The sequence below is a fragment of the Pteropus medius genome, unplaced genomic scaffold (genome assembly GCF_902729225.1).
Source record: "Pteropus medius unplaced genomic scaffold, Ma_sr-lr_union100, whole genome shotgun sequence".
Taxonomy (NCBI): Eukaryota; Metazoa; Chordata; class Mammalia; order Chiroptera; family Pteropodidae; genus Pteropus; species Pteropus medius.
Genome location: NW_024349799.1, coordinates 14,563,647 through 14,586,974, shown reverse-complemented (window position 1 = coordinate 14,586,974; position 23,328 = coordinate 14,563,647). Strand labels below are relative to the sequence as shown.

Sequence of the window (23,328 nt, the reverse complement as noted above, 5' to 3'; positions counted from 1 at the left end):
CCGGCCAGTCGCCTCCAGTTCCTATCACCGTCCCTGATTTTGCTTACGCTTGGTTAGCTTCACTTCATTTGTTCATTGATTTTTTGGCATCCCCTCTCTCCTCAAAGGTTTACTCACTGAACAAAATGTGTACCATGCTTTTACAGTGGTGAGGCGCGTGCACCCCCTACCGGCGTCCCGGCGTGCTGCAGCTTCGCGGGCGCGCTACCGCTCGGCTCGGCTCCAGTCTGTCAGGAGTTCCGGAGAAGACCGAAGGGCGAGTGCCCGCGCAAGGCTTCCTGGGAAATGCCTCGGGTGTACGTGTTAGAACTGCAAATCCCTGTAGGCACCGCGCTGCATCCCCGAAGATGAGGGCGTTCCGGTGAATCTCACTCGTTTGTAAGTGCTACTGGGAACGCTGCACAAGTCTGATTCAGTATTGACGACAGGGTTTTGGAGAATATCATAGTTCTTCGCCGGGTGCGCAAGAACAGACTTTGCTTGCGTAGCTTCCTCGGACCTGCTCGAATCTGCCGTTGCTGCACAGTGGTTAGGCGCGCAAGGCCCTAACGTGAAGCCTGTGGAATCTGCTGTGGGAAGAAAGGCGCCAGGGTTTCCTGGGCCAATACACTCATGGCGGCAACGGCCCCCAGAGCCGGGGGCTCCGCGCCTGAGGCGGCGGGTTCCGCCGAAGCCCCGCTGCAGTACAGCCTTCTTCTGCAGTACCTGGTGGGTGACAAGCGTCAGCCCCGGCTCCTGGAGCCTGGAAGCCTGGGTGGGATCCCGAGTCCTGCCAAGAGTGAGGAGCAGAAGATGATCGAGAGGGCGATGGAAAGCTGCGCCTTCAAGGCAGCGCTGGCCTGCGTGGGAGGTGAGGGAAAGCGAGGGGGTCCGAGGGGAACCCTTGGGAGGCTGAGGGCTTGGATGGCAGCGAGGTCCTCTGCCAAGCTCCGTGGCGTTCAGTGAACTCAAGCAACCTTCTCCGGATCCTCTGGAAATTGTTTCAGAGAATCGGTACTATGGGTTGGGGCCTGGAGGTTATAAAATGGTTGACTTCGTTCATTATTCCTTCATTCACTTTTAGATAATTATTCTGTCAACAGATTGTCACTGAGCAGCCATCACGTGCCAGGAGGTGGTGGAGAGACAGTGTGAGAGACAAGAACCTTTTTCTCACGAAGCTAACATTTATAAACACACATTTATGTGTATGTATATACATACATACATATGTATGTATATATATATATGGATATATATGGATATGATATGATATGATATCGAAGAACATTGAGAAGGAGCCTGGCAGAAGAGTGCTGCAGATATAGGGAACAGCAAGTGCAAAGGTTTGAAAAACAGGCCATTGTGGCCAGTGTCACTAGACAGTGGTCAGCGGTCAAAAGTGGGGGAAAAAGCCTGGACTTGGCTTTTTTTTTTTTTTTTTTAACTTTTGAGGATTTGAGAATGTTGGGTGTCCCTCCTGTGTGCAGGGTAAAGAGGTTGATTACATTTACAGCTGAGTTGAAATCTTGTTGAGAATTAAAGACATGGTGAGAGTGCAAATGTGAGGTATAGTAGAAGGAAGAGAGAGCTTTTTTTGGTTTGGGGAAGGCCACAAGAGGAGGTGAGACTGGACCTGTATCTTGAAGGATTGAAAGAATAGGGGTGGACAAAGAGGAAGAGAAATGTCTTCAAGTCTGGGAAAGAGTGGGGGATTGGGGCTTTTTGCCTATAGGCATTAGGCATTGATGGGTTTTTTTTTAGGAGAGTAACAAGTGGTAATGAGCATGACTCAGGGTGGAGTGTTGTGGAGGAAAGAAGCCTCTGGATGGGGAGACCATATAGGACATTTCCATGAGGAATGGGCTGGGTCTTTGTTCATCATAGTGCTTGATTGATAAATCACTTACATATTTGTTGAGATAAATGAGTCTTTGTAGTGCTTCAGGGTGGAAGTGATAAAGGCCCTACACTAGGATGGTAATTGTGGACATGGAATTATAGGGGGAAACAAGGAAACAGTCAGAAATGACCCTGAAGTTTGGAGCTGGGATGATAGGAAAGACAGAGCCATAAGCAAGAAAGTCTGGAAGGGAGGTGACCATGATTTCATTGAACATAGACACTTTCACCTGGAACAACATGGATTTGAACTGTTTAGGTCCACTTCACAGATTTTTTTTCAATAAATACCTGTATTGTTTTTATCAGCCAACTGTATGCATTACTCTACGCCATTTTATATAGGGGACTTGAGCACCTGTGGATTTTGGTATTTGCGGGGAGTCCTGGAACCAGTACCCCATAGGTACGGAGGGACAACTAAGTTTTTGGGGAGTCAGAAGTTATACACAGAATTTTGACTGGGGGGGTCTTGGCACCCCCTAACTTTGCATTGTTCAAGGGTCATCTGTATTAACCTTGAGGTGATGAGAGGACAGTTTCCATGTGGGAATGTCCAGCAGGCTCAGGAAGCTCAGATGTGGACAGCAGTATAGTGTTTGCCATTTGGTAACTTCAGGTGACTTCAGAGACGTTACTTAACCTCTCTGAGCCTCAGTTTCTTCAGCTACAGAAAGGAGAGTATACTAGTATCTTCCTCACAGGATTAGTGTGAGGAATAAATGAGGCTGGGACTATAAAACGTCAGAGTAATTGGCACATGGTACTCACTAAATGACTATTATGAATGTTGCCATTGTCAGGGGAGTGAGTTGCAGAGTTGATAGCTGAACTCAAGGGTGACTGGTTACATGTGAGAGAATGTGGAGAGAGAACAGAGGGTTAAAGACCGAACTTTGAGAAAATGCGAGGAAGAAATCCAAGAGGAGACAGAGAAGAAGCTGTTAACAAGATAGATCCTGGATTGTGTAAGGTGGAAATTAGGCAGGTGGACAGTTTGTGTTGCAAGGGAAGGTGTCTTCTTTTCTGAAGGTGCTGTATGAGTATGACCCCATTACAGTAATCCAGAAAACATGCCAAAGAAATCTTCATCTCTGTGTTTGTTTTAGGGTTTGTCTTGGGAGGTGCATTTGGGGTGTTCACTGCCGGCATTGATACCAATGTGGGCTTTGACCCTAAGGATCCTTACCGTACACCGACAGCAAAAGAAGTTCTTAAAGACATGGGGCAGAGAGGAATGTCCTACGCCAAAAATTTTGCCATCGTGGGTGCCATGTTTTCTTGCACTGAGTGTTTGGTAGAATCTGTAAGTGTCTCCCTTCTGAGAAATCCTTGTCTTCTGCCATCTTACAACTTCTAAAGAGTAGTGCTCTTAATGTTATTAGAAAGCAGATCAGAAACATAATAGTTGCTAGATTGAACTTCCATTAAATAGCCCCTAATGTAAACTTTGTGTGCATATGATTTGAGTTTGCTTGATTTCTTAGGTTTTTTTTTTTGTAGGCTGGGAGTCAGTTAATGATTTTAAACAAGAGACTTATTGGGGAACCCAAGAAGAGATTTTGATTATTTCTTAAATGCTGTACTTGGTGTCAGCACTCAGGTACTACCTGCAGGGAGCATCTATGAACACATTCAAATTTTAGGAATCACTTTTGAAAGAGAAAAATATTAGGTTTCCTTTGGGGAGGGACTAAATTAGCCAGCTAGAAACCCTATGTTTTTTTCCTTAATCAACTTATTTGGCTTGTTTCTTTGGCTCTAAACTGTACTTCTCCACCCACAGTACCGGGGAAAATCAGATTGGAGGAACAGTGTCATTAGTGGCTGCATCACTGGAGGAGCCATTGGTTTCAGAGGTTAGTAAACAACTCTTGAGTGGTTTTCTTTGTGGCCTTGGATAACGTGCTTGGACAACATTTCCAACCATATGAGTGTTCCAGGGACAGCCCAAAGCATATGTGGATACTCGATATTCTCCCCATCTGACAAATCACATTTGCTTCTGTGTCAACTCAATTTTGGAAACTTCTAGTATCTAGATTAGAATTTCTCATCCTGGGCTCTGACACTTTGCTTTGGGAAGGGGGTGGGGAGGGCTCATCCTGTGTATTTAAGGATGTTTAGCAGCATCCCTGGCCTCTACCCACTAGATGCTAGTAGTACCCCTTAGTTGTGGAAATGGAAAGTGTCTTCAGACATTGCCACATGTCCCCTGAGGGGCAAAATTGCTCCCAAGTGAGAACCACTGGTAGCATTAGATCTATCTTAGAAAAAAGAACTGCCCCCATATTGAAAATATAGGAAGAACTTCCTCACAGTAATTCCTGGAGTATGTTGATATGCAGAGTAGTATGGAAGCAGAGCATGTTCCATTCAGTCTTGGAAAGTCCATTTGTCCACATCAGGCTCTGCTCAACTTTTAGCTCCACGCGTTTCCAGTATTTAGATATTTTTCTTAATAATACTATACAATCGTCAGTTTTAATTTTGTGTATAAGTTATAACGGTAATGTCTTTCTGCGGTTGAGGAGTCTTAGATTTCTACCCATGGAAAGCCAAATATAGGTGTTCGAAAAATGTTGGATTATCAGCTATAAATAACAAAGACAGATTCTAGTTCGTGCCATCAAGAGTGTGGTATAGGGTGTCAGTGACTTGACTTTCCTAGCAGAGTCCATTGCTAGACCACTCTCCATCTGCTGTGCACTGACTTACCCAAAGCAAAAAGCTTCTCATTTTCTGAGAGGCAGAATAATTTGCTATCATTTAAAACCTGCTTTTGCTCTTTAAACAGCCATTTATGATTTAGAGAGTAACTTCTCCTTTGGTCTCCCCATCGCTCAGCTTTGTCAGGGCCTTTGAGAAGCTCAGCTCCCTCTAGGACTGCTTTGATCACCTTCCCAGGAATTTATTCCATAAACAAATCAGGGTAACAGGCCATATGCTTTCACTTGATTCCAAGGGCTGGTTTTCTTAACCAGTTTCCTGCCTGTGAGGGGCTATTTTCATGAGACTGGAAATATTAATTCTTTGGAAATAGAAAAGTTAAACAAATGTACAGTTAGATAAAGCACACTGGATTAGATCATGTACATGGCTTCATTGAAGTCTTACAGATCTCTCATAGGTTGAAGGACTTCAAATGCTTCAGCTGGTTTCTTTGCATCTGTGGCTATGCAGACTTTTTGTGAATGTAGCCTGACCCAGCATCTGTCACTACAGGTAATGTCATTTCTGTTTGCCTTACAGCTGGCTTAAAGGCTGGAGCCATTGGTTGTGGCGGTTTTGCTGCTTTCTCTGCTGCAATCGATTATTACCTACGGTGAGAGTGATTACCTTTGGGGAAGGATAATGCCAGCCCAGGATCAAAGCTGTTTTTCTGCACCAATCCAGAGCATCTGCTTCAGAGACTGAAGATAATTCGTTTTCCTTTTTATGGTTGGTGTCGCGAGGGAGATGCCTGGCCATCGTCTGCCTCCTGTCTCTGAGCAGCCACACTCTCTGCTCCTGGACTCCAGCCAGGCTGTGCGGGGATGTGCCATGCCAGCTTCTCTTTCAGGAAGATCAGGAGTCAGTGTGTTGACTTGTAGGAATTAAGCTCCACAAAGGTTCAGTCCTGACTACACCTGGACCTCTGGTTGTTTGGTGTTATGGGAACAGAAGTGACTTTTCATAGACCAGGAACTCCACCTTGGAACTTCACGCAGTCATCTATCTCACGTATTAGGGCAGGGCAAAGTAAAGTTATGCCTTCCGACCAATTACGTCATTTTGTTTAGTATTCTGCTATCCTTGTTAAAAAAATATATATTTATATTACAGTTTAAAAGGTTGGTTTATTTTTATTTTCGAATTTCCCAATTCCCAAAAATGGTGCCAGGTGGCCCAAAGATTGAACATCCAAACGGAAAAAGTGAGAAAGCTCCTGAAAAGTGTGGGAATGTTAGATTCTCAGGGTTCGTAGAGTGCTGTTATCCTTACCAAGATTGTTATGTCGGCCAGGGCCTTTCCCTCAAGAAGCCAGCCTAGCCACTTCTTAGGATGCATTGGAATGTCATGCATAAGTCCTACTGGCCTCTTCTAAAAAACCCTCCTGTGGGCTGGCTGGCAGGAATGCCTATAGTCTGAACCACATATTAGTTTTATGCCCTGACCACTGGACCGGGCCTGGCTCAAGGGTCCTGCTATGACCATCCTGATGACTAAATCACAGCAGCCTCTGCGTTCTATCAGACATTGTTGAGGGGCTGTTCACCACTACCCTTGTTTTCTGGTGTTTTGTTTGGAACGCATGAGTGTTTTTGACTTGACCCAGTGGCCTTTTTTAACAGAAGTTCAGCCTAATTATGTCATAGGCCAAAAAAAAAAAAAAAAAAAAGAAAACCTTTTGCCCAGTGAGGTTACTAAGTGCTGCTTTACTCTGGTGCTTAGATGGCAAAATGAAGTTGATGAACTCAGGCTTTTGCTCTTAGGGGCAGGCAGGTAGGCTTGGTGGGGGCCATGTAATTCTAGCTGCTTTAGCCAGTGGTCATGTCTCTTTTTCCTACTGTACATCCCTTTACCTTTCCTTTTTTCACTTTCTTCCCCTTGTCTGCTATGTTCTAGCCCACCCACCCTTAACCAGAATTTAGACTCAGCTGATCTGTCCAGGCATCCCGAGTGTGTGTGTGTGTCAGACTCAGCTGGTAACACCTTCCTCTGGCCATGTGTGCTATTTCATTTGGAATGAATGTGAGCCAGTGCACAGGACTCAAGTCCTTCTATGGTGAATTCTATATAATGCCTGTCCCAGTCTCACAGGCATGAGGCATCGTTGCCAGGCTGGCTGGAGTGTCCTCAGAGGTCTGAGAACAAATTTAGAAATGTTTCCTACACTGTCCCTAAATAAGTCAGTCACCTATAAGCTCTTTGAGAGCAAGAGCAGACACTCCTACCGGGCACCTGTCAAAGTGCTGGGATGCCCGGCATCTTCTACCAGCCAGTCTAGTGTGTGGAGTCAGATATACTGAACTACTGAATACAAGCCATGCCGCCCTCATGACTGCCTTGGAAAAGATGAGCCCTGCGGCTGTCAGTAGCCATCAGTTCAATAAGTGAAGCTTTGTCCACATCGACTATTCAATCAAGGGAGATGAATAGTTTCCTGTTTTAGATGGCTAAGGAGTCAGTATGAGCTCATAAACCAAACACCAATTTTCAGAGACATCTGTTCCTGATCTCCAGAATAAACACAGTATCCAATGGCTTGGGCTGCTGGGAGCCTACGTTTAACCCCACGGGCTCTGCTAGAGGGAAACGGGGCCCTCTAGGGGATCCAGCCTCTGCAAGCAGATTAAGCCAAGAAGCTGCCCCAAAGATGAGCCACTTTCAAGGAAAATGTAGAGAAAAGTTTATATAACATAAGCCTCCACTTGAATGGACAACTTCCTGCCATCTCTCTGAGGCATATTGACAGCCAGGTCGCTGGCGGGGCATTTATATTTCATGAAAGTATAAATGGCTGGTGGCTGACCTGGAGGTCTTTGTGAAGAGCAAGGAGAGGGCTTGGCTCACCTCCCCCCAAACTGTGACAGTCTACATAGGCTGTGAGGAAGCTCAGGATAAATTAACTAGATAAATAGATTCCTAGAAACTCACATCTGGATGCAGCTGGAAGAGTTAAATATTTAGATTGGTGATCTTCCCTGGACTACTGAGAACACAAATGTCCATACCACAGGGCTGAGTTGTGTGCAAATGTTGGGGCTTTGAGTTTATTAACATTTTCCTCTCACATGGTTTACATCAATTTATAATAATCTACATAAGTTGAAACAGAACATAGACAAAAAAAAAAATATATCCTTACCAACTTAATAAAGTCAAATATTAATGAAGGGTCCCATCCTACCTGTATCAACAAAAACCAGCAGCTCAGAGCCATTGCCAGCAAGGACAGGCCTAGGATCCCTATAGCCTGTCTGCTGGGCACATTGGCTGGGGGCTCTGGGCTGCACAGTCCCTGTCTCTCAGGGGAACCCACGGGCTATTTCCTTGGTACAACTTAGTCCAGGTCTGGTAGCCACCCCTCCCCACTCTGGGGGTGGAATTTATAAATATTCTGAGCTTTTTGCATTTCTCAGCCCTTCTAGCCTTCCTCCCATTCTCATACTGCCTAAGCAAGCTTGAGGGCTGCAGTAGCTACCTGATGCTGAAAAGCAAACACCCCTTGTTTTAGGGAGATGGGAGGCGCTCGTTTTGGGCCATAACTACCTCTAACTATGCCTCTAAATCATTACCGTCAATGGCTTTGAAAGCGAGAGCCTTCCACGCCACATACCAACTCCCGAGTGCTGAGACTCCAGGGCCGGTCAGGTGCTGGGATCTTTACACTCAAGTTCTTTCTCCACCTCCTGTCCCAGGGAGAAAGGCTCTTAGCTAAGCTGCTAATTGGCAGTGAGGTGGCATTTCCCTCTGTTTGGGCATCTCTTTCCTCCGATGTGCACAGAATGTGTACCGTTCTGCCCAAGATTGGGCAACAGGTGTAAACAAGATCAAAAGGGGCCTTGCCTCTCACTGAGGAAGTGCTACAGCTTTAGGGCTAGCAAACCCTTCTTCAAAACTTAGCCCTGAGCTCAAGCTATGGAAGCCATTCTTTCCAATCCTGAGGGTGTAGAATCACAAGAACCAGGGAGCTTGTACTACAGCTCAAGCCCCTGCAGCCTGGGAGTGTCTGCCGTTCCAGGCTAACCATCATAGGCTGGCAGCTGCTGCTCACATGGGAAGAAACGAGTATTTGAGGATATTTTTCACTCCTTTCCAGTACCGAGCAATGGGTCTCAAAGTTGGAAATGGGACCTGCTGATCCCCGACTCTGGAGCAGAATGTCAACAATGAGGGCCCTCAGTAAAACCCCATTTCAGGAGAGGCAGGTGCCTGTGACTCCCCATCTTTCTCTCAAATTCTGGAGTTTCCTAGAGTTCATCTGAAAGGCTGCATCTAGAAGGCAGGGGTGGGGAGGCAGCACCATGACGGCTGGCTACTGCTGGACTGTGCCTGCCTTTCCCAGGCCCTGGAGCACAGGTGGCCGTGGGGCTGCCCCATGGCAGTGCTTGGCTGCGGAGAATGTGTGTAAAATCTAAGGCAAAGGTACCAGGAGGTACTTGAGGCGCCAGGAAGGGCTAGCCTCCCGGATGGAGCCTGCCGGTGTCTGGATACCTGCTTCAGCCATATTAGTTGCCCTCCTAGAAGCCTCGGCTCAGCTAGAAAAGTCACTACAACTCCTTGCTGCTAAGAGCTGCTTCCCCCGACTCAGGACACCTAGTGCTGCATGGCGCTCCTCTGAATGTTCACATGGTCTTGCTTCCTCAGCGGCTGCCTCTTCTGCTTCCCAGATTCCTTCCTGACCCTCTGGCTATCTCGATAGCAGGTCACTTGGGAGTTTTCACACTCAAAGGAAATAGAACACCAGGGGAAAAGGAACTGAAAAGCCGTAGAAGAAACAGTCAAGATGCCTTATTGGTGGGCAGGAGACAGAACAGCTAAACCCCAGAAATGGAGATTCTCAGGTGGAAAATTCCAGAAATCTGGCTCCAGCTCTGTGCTAAGCTGAGGATTAATGTGAATCTGTCTCCTTGTGTAACATTTGCACAAGCAGCAAGGCAAAGCAGGTGTGCTTCCACAGGTGGAGGGCAAGGAGAGGGCTGGGAGGGGGCAGCACGTGGCAGCATCTGATGGGCCACCATGGCCACCGCCACCCAGGGCCTCCTCAGAACTTTCAAGGTGATGGAGCAAAAACCAAGGCTGCACATGCATGCGGGCAGGCTGGGAGGGAGGCGGGGCTGCCGAGAGACTGTAATCTGGGAGCAGGGCCAAGAGAGGATAAGCTGGCAGCAGTTACAGAGCGCCAAATAAAAGCCCTTGGACTGGACTCGGGAGGAAAGAAAGTGTTGGAAGAAATGAAAGAACAAAGCGGGCCGTCTGTGTGTCCATATCAGGTCGGTCACTACCTTTTCTGCATGACAAACAGACAGAAAACAATTCCCGAACAACGTGGGGCATTAGACACAACTAGAGGTACAGAGGGCAGGAGCCCGGGGTGTGGCGGTGAGGCTGGGGGCTGGGTCAGCTGGCTTTGTACAAGGTGGCACAAAAGATGCACATATTCCAGTTCTTGGAATTCTGCGTCCCTTGGAGTCTGGAGTGCTGGGTTTGGGAGTTTCCTATTGTAGTCTTTCAAGTCTGTGTCGGGTCTCCCGGCTGAAGAGGCTGGCTTGGGCCACCCCTCACAGCTGCTCCCACCTGGGGCTACACGTCAGTGGAGAAGTACAGTGTGTTCCGCTTCAGTTCTGCGAAGGAAATGGGGGGGTGCTGCAGGTAGTAGAGGAGGACCTGGACCTGTGGGGAGACAGGGGAGAATGAGGCAGAGTCCTCGTCCTTGTGGCCTTCCTCTGATCTGCTGTGAAGAAATGGTCCCTGGGCTGGGGTCATGTCTGTGTTGCTTCCCTCCCCACTTCCCGACTTCCTTGACAGCCCAGATGTGTCTGCCCATTTTCGGCAGTAGAGGGCACTGCAGGGATGAGGGTGGGGAGCCTGGGGCCACTTCCCAACTTCAGTCAAAAGTTGCCAACCTGCTCCAGAGGTTGGCTTTGGCTTGGCAGCCCTGCCTCAGACTGAACCCTGTCCTGGGTCTTGTAGGGATCCCAAGGAAGCTTCCTGACCTGGAAACAATTCTAGAGCTTCCATGCATGAGGACAAGGCCCCCAGAATTTTCCTATACCCCTGGGCTTCCTTTCTGAGACCAAGGCACTCCCAGGATTACAGCCAGCACCTGGGACAGACATTCTCTGGGCCTCTGGTCTGGGAGGGGCAGGATTGTCCAGAGCCCTGCCTCTCTGGTGACAGCCTACAGACCATCAACCCAGCTGCTCAGGACAAAAGGGGTATGGGACTTTGAGCCACTCTCTCTCTACCCCTAAGGGGAGCTTGTCTCACCCCTCTACCAGCCACAGGCCTGGGCAATGTGGTGGTACCTGTGCCATGACATCATGGGACCAGATGTCAGCAGCTGATGTGAGGTGTGCTTTGCTCTCCACTTCTGAGGGTCTCAGTAACGTGGGGCCAAACACAGTAGCCAGGTTGTGAAGGGACATTTTGTTGATGGGCTCCTTCTCAGCAACCCTGAAAGTGAGGGGAGGGGGAAAAAAGTCATTTTGTGGCAGCCACTTGGAACTCCAGACCCTTGGCCTGGAGGTTACTAGCCTTCCTCTCCTACGAGCAGAGACCTCTTGCTAGGGAGGGGACAAAGCCAAAGGACCAAGTCCCTGGCTACGTCCCAGTACATTCCTATAACAGCTTCCCAGCTCCTGGGCCACCCCCTGAACTGCTGGCAAACTGCCAGAGCCAGAAGGACCTACTCCAACACCTTTGCCTCAGAGATAATGATATTACTGGTCCAAGACCTTTTCCAATAATAACTCATACTCTTCACAATCCATTGAGTAGGTATTATCATCCCCACTGTACGGGTGAAGAAACTAAAGTACAGAGAGGTTAAATGACTTGCCTGAGGTTACAACACTAGCAAGTGGTAGAGCTGGGATGTGAACGCGGGCAGCCTGTTTACAGAGCCCCTGTTCTTCACCACTCTGTGCTTTACCCATGATCAGTCAAGCTGGTGAGTGGCCCAGAAGAAGAGTCAGAAAGGGTGGGACGGGGGTAGGGGCCACAGGTAGAGAACTGGAGCTCCAGCAGCTGTTGCTAACAAGACCTGAGGCTCTGCCCTGTGTGCCGTGGCAGGAACAACCCTAATCCCAGATGGAGCCCGGGGACTGTTCTCCCACTCCTCTCCAGAATAGTCTGCCTCACAGGGCGCACCAGAGTTGCCTCCCTTTGGATCTTCCTCTGCTTCTCCTGTATAATTGCCAGACACTCTGTAGATATTTCCCCTGAGTGACAGCAGGGGCTGCCATCTATGGCTGGTATCCAGGCAGCCCAGTATGACCCAACACATCAGAGAGGCCCTGGACCTCTCCAGTCCTAGGAAACATTTCTGGGGCTGAGACCCACCCTCCCTCTCACCCCATTCCCAACTATACCATTGTTCCTGCCCTCTGGGCAGGAGTCATGGATGTGCCTGCTGACTGCTTTGGAAACGGGCAAACGTTGCCATGCCAGGAGACAGCTGTGCAACTGGCCCAGCCCCTCTACACACACTCTACACACACACTAATACTACACACACACACACACACACACACACACACACACACACACACACACACACACACGGATAATAGGGGGCCCAGTTGTGCAACTGGCTCCAGCTCTCTACACACACTACACACACACACACACACTACAATAATACACTACAATAATAATACACACTTACACACACACACACACACACACACACACACACACACACACACACACACACACACATTGTCATCATCAAGGGGCCAGGGGCCCAGATGTGGGAACAGACTGTGCCTGGTTCCCAGGGTGGAAAACCTAATGAATTTTCCCTTTGCACTCCACCTCTGTGTCCTCCCCACAGCGCTTGCCAAACTGTTTGGGAATTGGTTGGGGCTTTGGTCCTGGCCAAACCAGAGAAAAAAATGTCTCATAATGAGAAAAACAAGACAGCAGCCCCAGGCGTTTCCAGGTCCCCGCTGGCCCCCCTGAGCCTGGCCGAGCCATTGCTGGGAGCCTGGGTCTGAGGGCTGGAGCTGAGCTCAGGGGGGACCTGGCTCACAGCACAGTCCCTTCTCTGGGGGGACAACCCAGTCCTGAGTGGCAGATTTAAGGAACACCTAGGGACTTTTCCTCCTCACTCATTCTCCAAACCAGTCCTGGGCTCAAAAGTGAGTGGTAAGGACTCCTTCATGGCTAGTTTCAGTTTGAACTTTGCTTCAGGCGTCAATTTTAGCAGCTCTTGGTTTGACCTGATTATAGGAGTGGGATAGAAGGTAGGAAGGGTCTTAGTTTAGGGTTTGGGAGATGCGGATTCTAAGGCCAGAGCCCTGCTAACCATAGCAGGCCCTGCTGCTCTGGAGACTCAGTTGCCCTATCTGTTAAATGAGGTACAGTCAAGACCAGTGGGGTTTCAAACTCTGACCATGACCTATAGTAACAAACACACTTGACACTGTCACATACACGTGGCCGTATGTCACTGAACAGGACACGCATGCTTACTGCCTGCAGTGCACCCTGATGTTGTCTATTCTCTCCAATTAAAATGTGCTAAGTTGACTGACCCACTAACCCATGTATAGTCCTCGACTAGCCCTGCCTTTCTAAGCATTCTATGGCCATATTTGAGGTTATATTAGGAGCCAAACGTTTCTCAAAATAGGAGAATTTGAGTGCAAGAATTTGAAGAGCAAACCCTCACCCTGCTATGGATGGTCCCATAGAAGTCAACACACATGAGGGGGTGGGTCCCACAGCAGATGTGTCTTCCCCAGAGGGGGCCTGCCCTGGGCTTACCTTTTCAAGTGTTCCAGCAGAAAGAGGAAGGTGATGAGGTTGGGGTCAGGCAGGGAGCGGAGCAGGTGCATCATGCAGTTTTCCTTGGCAGCAGGGTCTGACAGGGCTGTGGGGAGAAAAGGGGCGAGGGTGGGGCTTGGCCCCCAGGGAAGGAGACCCTAGCCAGCACCTCCCAGGTCAGGGGGCTGCAGGACCCTAAGAGCGCGCCCAGGCTGCCTGGGTTCAAGGAAGCAGACCCTGCAGGGAAGGGCTAGGGGAGGGTGGGCTATTAGCAGCCGGTTCCTACAGGAGGCCCCACCCATAACCTATAACTCAGCCAAGAGGCAGGCTGGTGGGGAGCAAACACCCTTCCTCTCCTTACTGCATGATACCGTTCCCCATCCCCAGTCTATAAGGCTAAGGTTAAGGTAACACTGGCGTGAACGTTTTTTTCTCTGTCTCTACCACGGATGCTGGAGCACAGAGCATGGCAGTGAGCAGGCTTCTGTGTGGCTCTTCACTTCCCGTGGCGGCTGAAGCCCTGTGATCTGCCCCAGGAGAAGAGGCAGGAGGGATGCGCCCAGGACTGAATATGGCCCAGGTGGGTGGAAGCTGGAGCCCTGCTGGCCAGGGGCCTTAGCTTCCTCTCCACCATGGCACAAGTGAGAGATGAAAGAGTACTCCTTCTGGAAGGCTCAGTGCCAGCCATCTCAACTGTACACCAGCTCTAACCAGGCTTCTCCTTGGCTCTGGGGTGCTGGCCCCTGCCCACCCACCTCATGGCAGACGTCCCTGGTCACCCATGTTTCTAAGCAAGGAAGTCAGCGTCCAAGGAGGAAGCACAGAGGGCAGCCCATAGGACAAGAGGAGACAGAGGCAGGTGAGAGAAGGTCCAGCCTCTGGCTCAGGTCGCAGCAGGCCACACCTCACCCTCCTGGCCGCTCGGCCATGCACCCCAGTGCATTGGGCAGATCAACGAGCCAGGGAAGCCAGGCTCTTATGTTGCTCTTTAATCTGCTGGTTGGGAGGCCTGGGTCAGCCCAGCTCTCAGGTCCGAGGAGCCTCACCAATGCCCTCCATGAAGGCAGGGTAAAGTCGGTCTGTGAGGAGGGGCTCGGGCAGCTCCCGGAAATAGAGCTTGAGGGTGCCGGCGATGGCATTGATGTCCATGTCACTCAGCATCAGCAGGATGTCCTTGTTATCTGTAGAGGAGGTGCGAGGTCAGGGGCCACATCAGCCTGAGCCACCTCTGTCCCATGCAGCCCTCAGTGGGTTGGGTGGCTCTGTTCCATCCCCCATGCATCCTCCACCTACCGGGGTGACCCTATCCACTGTGTCTCTGGTCTGGTCCCCCCCAGAAAGGAAGGATGTAGGTAGTGCCCACAGGTGGTCCATGACTCAGCCCCATGGGGGGAAGGGGAGGAGAGCATAGGTCGTCACCCGGAGTTCTGGGGCCACATTTGTACCACGTGTCACACACCCTCCTTCCAATTGGAATCTTCCCACTGCTAAGCCCTTCTCTGGAAGGTACTGCACATTTTTTACACCTAAAATCATGTTCCAACAAAGCCTCAGCTTCCAGTTGGTGCAGAGGAGCCATGCGCCATCATGTCCTCTGCCCTCCACCCCAGGCTTCCCGAACATGCCTGCTTGGCAGCCGCCCAAGGACATCCACAGGCCCCCTCTCAGCTCCCATGGAATCAGCACTGCCCGCCAGTCTGGTTTCCTGACTACTGGCTATACTGCTGCTGCAGCCTGAACTGGTGGGATGGGGGAAAGAAGAGCCAGAAAGGGCAGGTACACCACCGAGGAGTTTGTAGTCAAAGCTAGAGGCAGCAATGCTCCTCCCAGAGGGCACATGGGGCCTTGGACATGGCAGAGCAGAGCCTGAGCCTTTCATTTCCTGGCCGCACCCCAGGTACCCAGGAGCTAGCAAGAAGACCAGGAAGTTGGACTCTGGAGTCAGAAAGATCTGAGTTTAAGTCAGGCTCAAAACCTACGAGCTGGGTAACCCTGGGCAAGTGACTTGGCTTCTCTGAGCCTTGGTTTCCTTATCTGTATCCATGGATAAGAGACTGGAGAAGGGGAATTACATGAGAGAACTCAGGAAGAGCTCTTGCCACGGGGATTCAGAAATGGTCCACCTCATGCCACTGGACTGTAGTTCACAGACCAAGGCTCCTCTGCCATCGGCTAGTTGAGGCCTCTCCTTGGAGAAGGCCTTTCCAGTCCCACTGGGTTCTCCTCCTGCCAGTCCTATGAGCCTGCGGAGTAGTGTCCCCACTGCCACCTGGGCCGGACCTCCCAGACTCACTGGCATCAAAGACGGCCTTCAGCGCCTGGATGTCTGTGGCGACCCCTGATATCCGGTAGATGCCGACCTCCTCGATGCCCCTCTTCTCCACCTCCTCCACACACTGCCGGACGATGTAGGGCACCTTGGAGCGCTCCCGCCTGGTGGGGAGGGGATGTGAAGGAGGGTGGAGAGAGGCTTCCTAATGATAGCTATGTAGTCCCCTCCCCAAATACCTTGGCCTTGAACGACTCTAGCCTCTAGGATCAGGAGGCAGGGGGCACAGAAAGGGCTGAGAAAGAGGCCATGCTACCCCCACCCTACACAGCCTACCCAAGACCTGTCCACTGAGAGACAGCAAAGGACTCAGGCGGGAGGAAGTTTTGGGAGATAAGCTCAAGACTGAGGAAAGAATGGTCCTTTGAACAGAGGTCTCAGATTCCAGTGCTATGGAACCTACACGAGGAAGGTGGGTCAGGTCCGGTAAACAAGACAGTGATAAGCTGAGGATGCCTGCCCTTTCCCAAGGGGCAACCACTCCTTGGAGTCCAGCCTGCCTGCCACTGCCAAGTCAAGATGTGGGCCTACAACTGTCCAATTTTCCCACTTATCAAGGGAAGCGGACGACCTGGGATTTTCACATGCAATCTCCCAATGTTTAAGTTGGTTCTTATTCCTAAAGCAGTGTGTGAGACAGAGCACACCTCTGCTGGGCACCTTTGGCCTCCAAACTGGCCGTCACGACTACTGATTGACCTGGAGGGTGAGTGACTGCGGGCCAGACGTGGGCAGGGAGGGCTGGAAGGTAGGGGCTGGGAGGGACCCCGGTGCTAACGCCAGCACGCAGACAACGGAGGCAGCACCTACTTAGTCACCACGCTGATCTTCACACCGAAGACGCCAGTCTGCTTTTTGGACGGAGTCCTCTTCAGGCTCATGTCTCGGCTGGTGAATTTCATGGAGAATTCCACTTTGATCTGCTTGGGGGTGAGGCATGATGTGAGTGCCTGAGGAGTGCCCCCAAAATCCAGGGTCCCTCTCCCCAGGACTGTAAACACCCAGGGTTCCCTGAAACACCTGCAGGGTATGAGTGAGAAGGGTGTAGGCAGAGGAGAAGGACTGGGCTAATGGGACAGAGGCAGGACAGCACCCTGGGGACACCAGCCAGAGGCTGGCCGACCACCCACTGCGCAGACGTTTCCCATCTTTCTGGCTCACCCCGTTCATTTCAATCACATCTGTGTGCCAGTTCTTAGTTTCTACAGTTTGTGGATCCAACTGTGGAGAGAGAGGAAGAAAGAGAACGTGAGTGAGAAAGAGAGAGATGACAGCTCAGAGACCACGCCAGAGCTGTCTCTGCTGGTCAGCAACTGCTCAGAAGCTGGCTAAATGGTCAGGAAGGCAGAGGGGGCCTGATGTTTATCTTGAAACCAACTCTTCAGGAAGGCTCCAGCCCCCAGTCCCTAGTGAAGGACGGCCCCCCACTTAGTGAAGGAGGTAGAGAACACTGTTAGGCACTTTTGCCCATCACATCTCATTCTTCTGACCACCACCCTGTGAGATGGGATTATAACCCATTTCACAGATGCAGAAACCAGCGCTCACAAACAATAAGCAACTTGCTTAACTACTCAAATTGGAGTCGATAGGAGGGGAGGGGGCCAGTGTGGTGGAGATGCTGAATGGGAGGTAGTGCACTGTAGAAGTTAAGAGCCCAGTCTCAGGAGTCACGCTGCTGGGTCTGAATCCCGGCTCTACTGCTTCCAGCTGTGCGACCTTGGGAAGTTTTAACCTTGCTAAGCCTCATTTGTTTGATCTGTTCATTGCAGCCAGTAACAGAAACTGCCTCACTGGACTGATGTGAAGACTGGGTGATAGATAACTTCGGGTAGGGGGCTGGCCACCAGGGAAACAAACACTCTGCAGGGGAGGCCCCCAGATTGGGCAGGAGCCCCAGGGAGGAGGGGAGGACAGGCCTCTGAGCCTCCTTCACAGGGGACTGGACAGGACTCTATTTCCCTAACCCAGTGGCCTTCGGAGTGTTTTTTCTTATGTACCCACAAAATAATTTTGAAAAACTATCCACTCCCTGGCACATTTTAAAGTCAACATCTGAACATTTTCAAAGCAAGTTTAAATAGTTGCAAGGAATAGAATTTCCAAAATAATGTAAATATTTACATCTTAAAATAAAACGGTTACCTCATTCTTTTAAATGTGTTCAGTGGAATCCAAATACGACAGTGATTTGATACCCACCATCCTTCACTTAAAAAAGACATGAACAAGCTCTTCTTTCCCTTGTAGAAACACTGCATAGCTTCTTTTTCTTCTTGAATTTATGTTTCTATTCTATTTCTCCCAAAGAATGTTGTCCTACTTTGTACTTTTCTATTTTAAAGTCTTTTATTCATCACCCTGCTCTTTGCTTCAACAAAAATATCTGTACAAATGGAAATGAAAAATTTCCTGAGACCGCAAGGCCCCAAATATTCAAAACATACTCTGGATTGGTTATTACAATGATTAGCAGTATACAATAAAGAAAATCACCCAACATATTATAAATTTTAATAAATATTCTGCACGAAAGTACCATTTAGGTGGAATTACATCTCGTAATGAGATGGGTAGAGCATTTTTTTGTCTTAGTTCATGTATGTATATGAATGTTATTTTTTACTAGGGTGAAACAGGATTCAGCATCAATTGTTTGTATTTTTTGAGTTTTGTTTTTAAAGATGTAAAGAATGAAACATCTTTTACTTATTTATTGATAGTGACATTAATGAAATCCAATAAGTTTCAAATACGAAATTCAACAGTAAGTCATATATATATTGCGTTGTGTGTTCACTGCCCATAGTTAGATTTCCTTCTGTCATCATATATTTGATCCTTTTTACTCCATCTACCTCCCCCCTCCCTCCCTCCCCTCTGGTAAATACTAGTCTACTGTCCATGTCCATGAGTCTACGTCATGTTTGTTTGTTGCTCTTAGATTTATATCCCACATATAAGTGATATCACGTGGTTTTCAACTTTTTCTGTCTGGCTTATTTCGCTTAGCATGATCATCTCAAAATCCATCCGCGTCGTCGCAAATGGCAGTAACAAATGAAACATCTTGTTCACATAAATAAGTAGGTGGGGCTGAAAATAGTTTTATTATAGCAATGTTACATAATTTTTAACTTCTTTCCTCATTATCGGCCTTAAATTGCATATATGCATATTATCAAAAATTTATTTTAAATGATTTCTCAGCTGACAATTTCCACCAGTTGTGTGGAAAACAACGGGAAATCACCTGACTTGTGAAAGGATTTGTGACCCTGCCATTCTGTGTCTTTTAGTCTCTCAACACCTACACCAATATTTTCAACGGCTCCTTTGTTGGCCACCCAGGTCTCAGAGCCCTGGGCCAAGTTCCCCAGTGAGTCTCCTGCTCCTCTGCAGACAGGTGACGGGGAAAGGCCCTTCACAGGAAGGTCCTTTGTTGGCAATAGAACCTATGGCAGTTCAGGATCTGCATGCTCGTCACAGAGGAAAACTGGATCTGGGTCAGCTCAGGGTAGGCTGAGCCCTGGGGCTTCCTTACAGCTTAAGGTAATTCCTTCTCACACCTTCTATCACACAAGTACCAGCTGGGGACAAGTGGCACCCAAGTGTCTGATGGACAAGTGGCACCCAAGTGTCTGATCTACATCTGAGCCAGCTCTGGCCTAGGCCCAGTCATCAGCAGTCAGTTCTCTGCCCAGAGAAGGAATAGAACCGAGAATGGAAGGAGAGCGGCGGAGAGAGGATGGAGCACCCCTCACCCAGTACCTCAAACACCTTCCCTAAGCTGTGGGACTCCCGACCTGGCTGCTGCCGTGCTCTCTATTCCAGAAGGCTTGGGTCCCCAAAGGAAGCACCAACTTTGGTCTTACTTTCCTGCAGCTTCCCTCTCCTCTAAACTTCTTTTTATCCCAATCCCTCGCTAGGCCTTAATTCCATCGAGAATGCTGGGTCTTGGACACAGGCCCTGGGTCTGCCCCCAGCCCCGTCCTCCAGCAGTGGCCACCTGTAGTAGGGAGATCTCAACTGCTCTATGTCAACAAAGGCAGATGCTACCCTTGGGACACACATTCTGGAGTAAACACTTTTTCTTTTCCATAGTGTTCTCATAAGTACTTTTTATTTTTCAGGTACAGTAGATAGTCGATATAATTTTATATTAGTTTCAAGTATACAATATAGTAATTAGACATTTATGTAATTTACAAAGCGATCCCTCTGATTAGTCTAGTACCTACATGGCACCGCACATATTTATTACTATATTCCCTGTGCTGTACTTCACATCCCACTGGGGTTATCCAGGGAGGCTTTCTGGAAGAAGGGCTAGCACTGGGCCTTAGCATCAGGAGTTGCTTGCTCTGTCTACTATTTCATAACTACCTCTTTGTACTTCTCCATCCCTTCACCGTTTTCAACCAGCCCCTCCAATTTCCCTCCCGTGACTACCCCTTTTAACGCACGTCTCTCCAGGCATCAGCATGAATCTCAGGCCAATTCCATGGTCCTGGCACCTGGCCAGATTCACCTAATGCCGTTCCCCTGCCCCAGCCTCCCCTGACCTGGACCCTCCCGGCATCTGCCATGGACTGAGCCAGTGGTCCCTCCCTGGGTCCTGGAGTGGCATCTGGACACAGCCTGAGTGAAGAAAGTGTGGGGATTGAGAATGAGATCAACCTGGGTCCAAATGTGCACTCTTCCATTCAACTGTGTGAACTGGAGCACATCACTTAACCTCCCTGAACCTCAGTTTCCTTTCTTCAGAGGGTCGCTGTAAATGACATATTGTGAGCATCTCCTCTAAGTCTGCCACTATTACACACCCTTTATATACAGCATCTCATTTAATCATCATAACAAGCCTGTGAGGTTTAAGCTTTTATAGCTATTCCTGTTTCACAGATGAGGACGCTGAGGCTTAAAGAGAACGAAGAACTTGCCCAGTGCCACACATCTAGAAAGTGAGCGCTGGAAAACAAAAATCAAGTCTCCCTGACTCACCTGCTCGGCTAAACCTGCAAGATAACATGTAAAAAACCTGGCCTGGAGTCTTGGCAACAATGGCAGCTGCTATTACCATTATTTATTTAGAAAGGAGACATCAGGGCTCCCGGCACATGGTCTGGCACCATGGGAAGACGCGGGTGCTGGCAGGCCACCGCCAGTACAATCCTTCTGTTCCTTCCCTCCACGCTGCTCTGTTCTAGCTAAGTAGCAGCCCCACATTTCCCTGGAAGCATCTGAGACAGGACAAGCAACTCCTGATGCTAAGGCCCAGTGCTGGCCCTTCTTCTTCCAGAAAGCCTCCTTGGAAAACCCCAGGCCTCAGCAATCTTCAGTTCCCCTCTGCCCATAAGACCCTGTCCCTCTTCAGCCTGCCAGTACCATTTCCTGTTGTTTCATACACACTAGCCCGTCAGAGGCCAGGTCTGGATAAGGTGGTCCTTTCGAGTTTTACTGCGAGTTTCCACCACTGTCATATGCCTGATCCCCTCTACAGGTGCACCCTGGTATCCACTCAGAGAGGCCTGCCTAGCTCCTTAGCACTCCAACAATGAAGCTGTCTTGCAGGAGGCCAGCAGCCTCCAGAAACCAAGTCTATTTCAGGATGTCATTTAAATACAGAGAAGGGAGGGTGGAAAGGGACATGGCACATTTTCCAGAGAAATGATGCTGCCTGGATTGCTGTGGCTATTTATAACCCCTGGGAAATGTAGACTCCGCTATTTCCTGATTAGATTAGTGCTGGGGGCAGAGGAGCCAGCCCCTGGGATGGCAGTGCATGGGAACACCTGACCGCTCCACCTCCAGTCCCAGCATAGGGATACCATCCACTGGCCCTGCAGACCAAGCACCTGGAAGATGTCAGATCACCTGAGGGAGGTTAAATGGGGCTGCAAAGGGCCAGGCTGGGGAAGACCCCCAGAGGGCCCCTCCTTTACTCTATAGGTAATACACACACAGTAAGGCTCCGTCAAGGTGAGGCCCAGGCAGTAGACAGAGCATGCTGGAGAAACTGATGAACGAGTGGGTTAGCTCACGTCTGCATATTCAGACCTCTTTCTCCCAGGGAGAATCGGCTGAGCTTTGGGACTGATGACCACGAGAGAACCACCAGGTCCCCTGCAACAGAATCCTGGCCCCTCTGGGAATCCCGTATCCCCACCTAAAGAGACTGTGGATTCTCAGGGAGAGTCCGGCAGGTAGTTGCAGAGGCCATCTCACCTGGTTGGGCCTCGGTGGCCTCAAGTTCAGGACAGAAAACATCCCAGCAGTGTTGCAGGGAGTTGAGAAGATTTGAGGATGCAAGGGCAGGGGAGGATACTCTGTGCACACCTGAGCATCCGCCGGATAGTATTGCCTTTATTTTTCGGAACAAACTGGGAAGAAGCAGGAGGAGAGGTCTAAACTCCTCCTCCCACTTCTCACCAGCCTGAAGCAGGTGACCCAAGCGCTTCTCCTTCCCTCTGGCTTGATGGCTGCTGTTCATGGCCGCCTCTCAGTGCTTGGGATTTTGGCAGTACCAGTGAGCCTGGGGTCCCCATCACGCTCCCCCTAAAGGTGACAGAGCCCATGTTCAAACCTGGGTCCTTCTAACGATGGGTCAGTCTTCCCACTCTACCACATGTCCCCAACCACCCGGCTCGCCTGAAAGTTATCCAGTGATTTCTGCTGCCACCCCTTCCCCACACCCTTACATGGGCTACTTAAATCTACAATGAGGGGCCAGTGGGGCCCTGTCTATGGGGATCACCAGTCAGAATCAGCACCATGGGCCCAGTGGAGGGGGAGGCACTGGCACAGAGAAGCCATCTGTGTACTACTCTGGGATATAACGCATGGGATCACTAGGTGACTGGCTCCTATAAAGACAATATTCACGAGGGGCTCCAAGGGCTCCCAGGCCTCCACTTCTCCCCCTACAGCTTCTGAATGCTGAACCCCTTCCCTTGGAGCCTCACTCTGTCACTTCCACAGCATGGGCCCCAGAGGCCCCGAGGAGCTCGCGTCCCCGGCACAGCCCCTGTCTGACCTTCTGTCCCTCTTGGGGCTGAGCTCTGCCCTTTCTTTCACTCCAGCGCTGCTCTCCCCTTGGCTCTCTGAGCCCGGGGCCTGGCATCCTGGGCCTGTCCCAAGTGGTGGTGTGGACTTCCCTTGAAGCCCAGAGTTGTTTTTAGGGTTAAAAAAACTGAGTGCTTCTTAACAACAAGGGCAGTAAATCCAGTATACTGAAGCTGTCATCCTAAGAGTGAACAGGGTACTGAGTGGAAGGTAGAGCTGTCTGGCCATGTTTCTAGGGATGCCTGCCAAAGGCTGAGTGCTGGGCTGTGACCAGGCCCTGAGCCAGGTGTCTTGTCTGATAGGGGGCAGAGGGGGAGTACATTTCCTGTGGCTCCCAGGCCAGTGGCCACGGTGGCGGTCCGGGGCTGGCTTTCTCCTGCACTCTCCCAAGTGCATCCCCATGCTCTGGGCTGGGTCCCTTTGGGACACAAAGGCAGCCTGTCATTGGGACAGACCACAGGCGTGAGAGGCATGGTGGGGCTGGCAATGAAGGGAACAAGGAACTGCCAAGAGCTTGCCTCTCCTCTCTCTTAGGGAGGGTACTAGAGGATTCTGTCAACGTGGCCACTCTGAGA

At 49.9% G+C, this 23,328-nt stretch overlaps 2 protein-coding genes across 6 annotated transcripts in view; one reads left to right on the top strand and one right to left on the bottom strand.

The window, feature by feature from the left end:
• The first annotated feature begins 297 nt into the window (after nucleotides 1-297).
• Nucleotides 298-5,713, top strand: TIMM22 (translocase of inner mitochondrial membrane 22). Its single transcript, XM_039886242.1, has 4 exons — nucleotides 298-850; nucleotides 2,991-3,187; nucleotides 3,668-3,740; nucleotides 5,134-5,713. The coding sequence occupies exons 1-4, from the start codon at nucleotides 613-615 to the stop codon at nucleotides 5,208-5,210; spliced, it is 585 nt and encodes a 194-aa protein (XP_039742176.1). The 5' UTR covers nucleotides 298-612; the 3' UTR covers nucleotides 5,211-5,713.
• Nucleotides 5,714-7,606: 1,893 nt separating this feature from the next.
• Nucleotides 7,607-23,328, bottom strand: part of ABR (ABR activator of RhoGEF and GTPase) — a 175,641-nt gene continuing 159,919 nt past the window's right edge. For 4 of the 5 annotated variants that reach the window (XM_039886218.1, XM_039886221.1, XM_039886219.1 and 1 more), the window contains 7 exons: nucleotides 16,850-16,909; nucleotides 16,499-16,608; nucleotides 15,653-15,792; nucleotides 14,406-14,540; nucleotides 13,360-13,465; nucleotides 10,896-11,043; nucleotides 9,845-10,260 (listed from right to left, as the gene is read on the bottom strand). In XM_039886218.1, the coding sequence (XP_039742152.1) occupies nucleotides 10,171-10,260; nucleotides 10,896-11,043; nucleotides 13,360-13,465; nucleotides 14,406-14,540; nucleotides 15,653-15,792; nucleotides 16,499-16,608; nucleotides 16,850-16,909 (789 nt within the window). In that variant the 3' untranslated portion in view covers nucleotides 9,845-10,170. Of the gene's footprint in view, nucleotides 10,261-10,895; nucleotides 11,044-13,359; nucleotides 13,466-14,405; nucleotides 14,541-15,652; nucleotides 15,793-16,498; nucleotides 16,612-16,849; nucleotides 16,910-23,328 lie in introns of all 5 variants that reach the window. The other variant, XM_039886217.1, reaches the window with a different exon arrangement.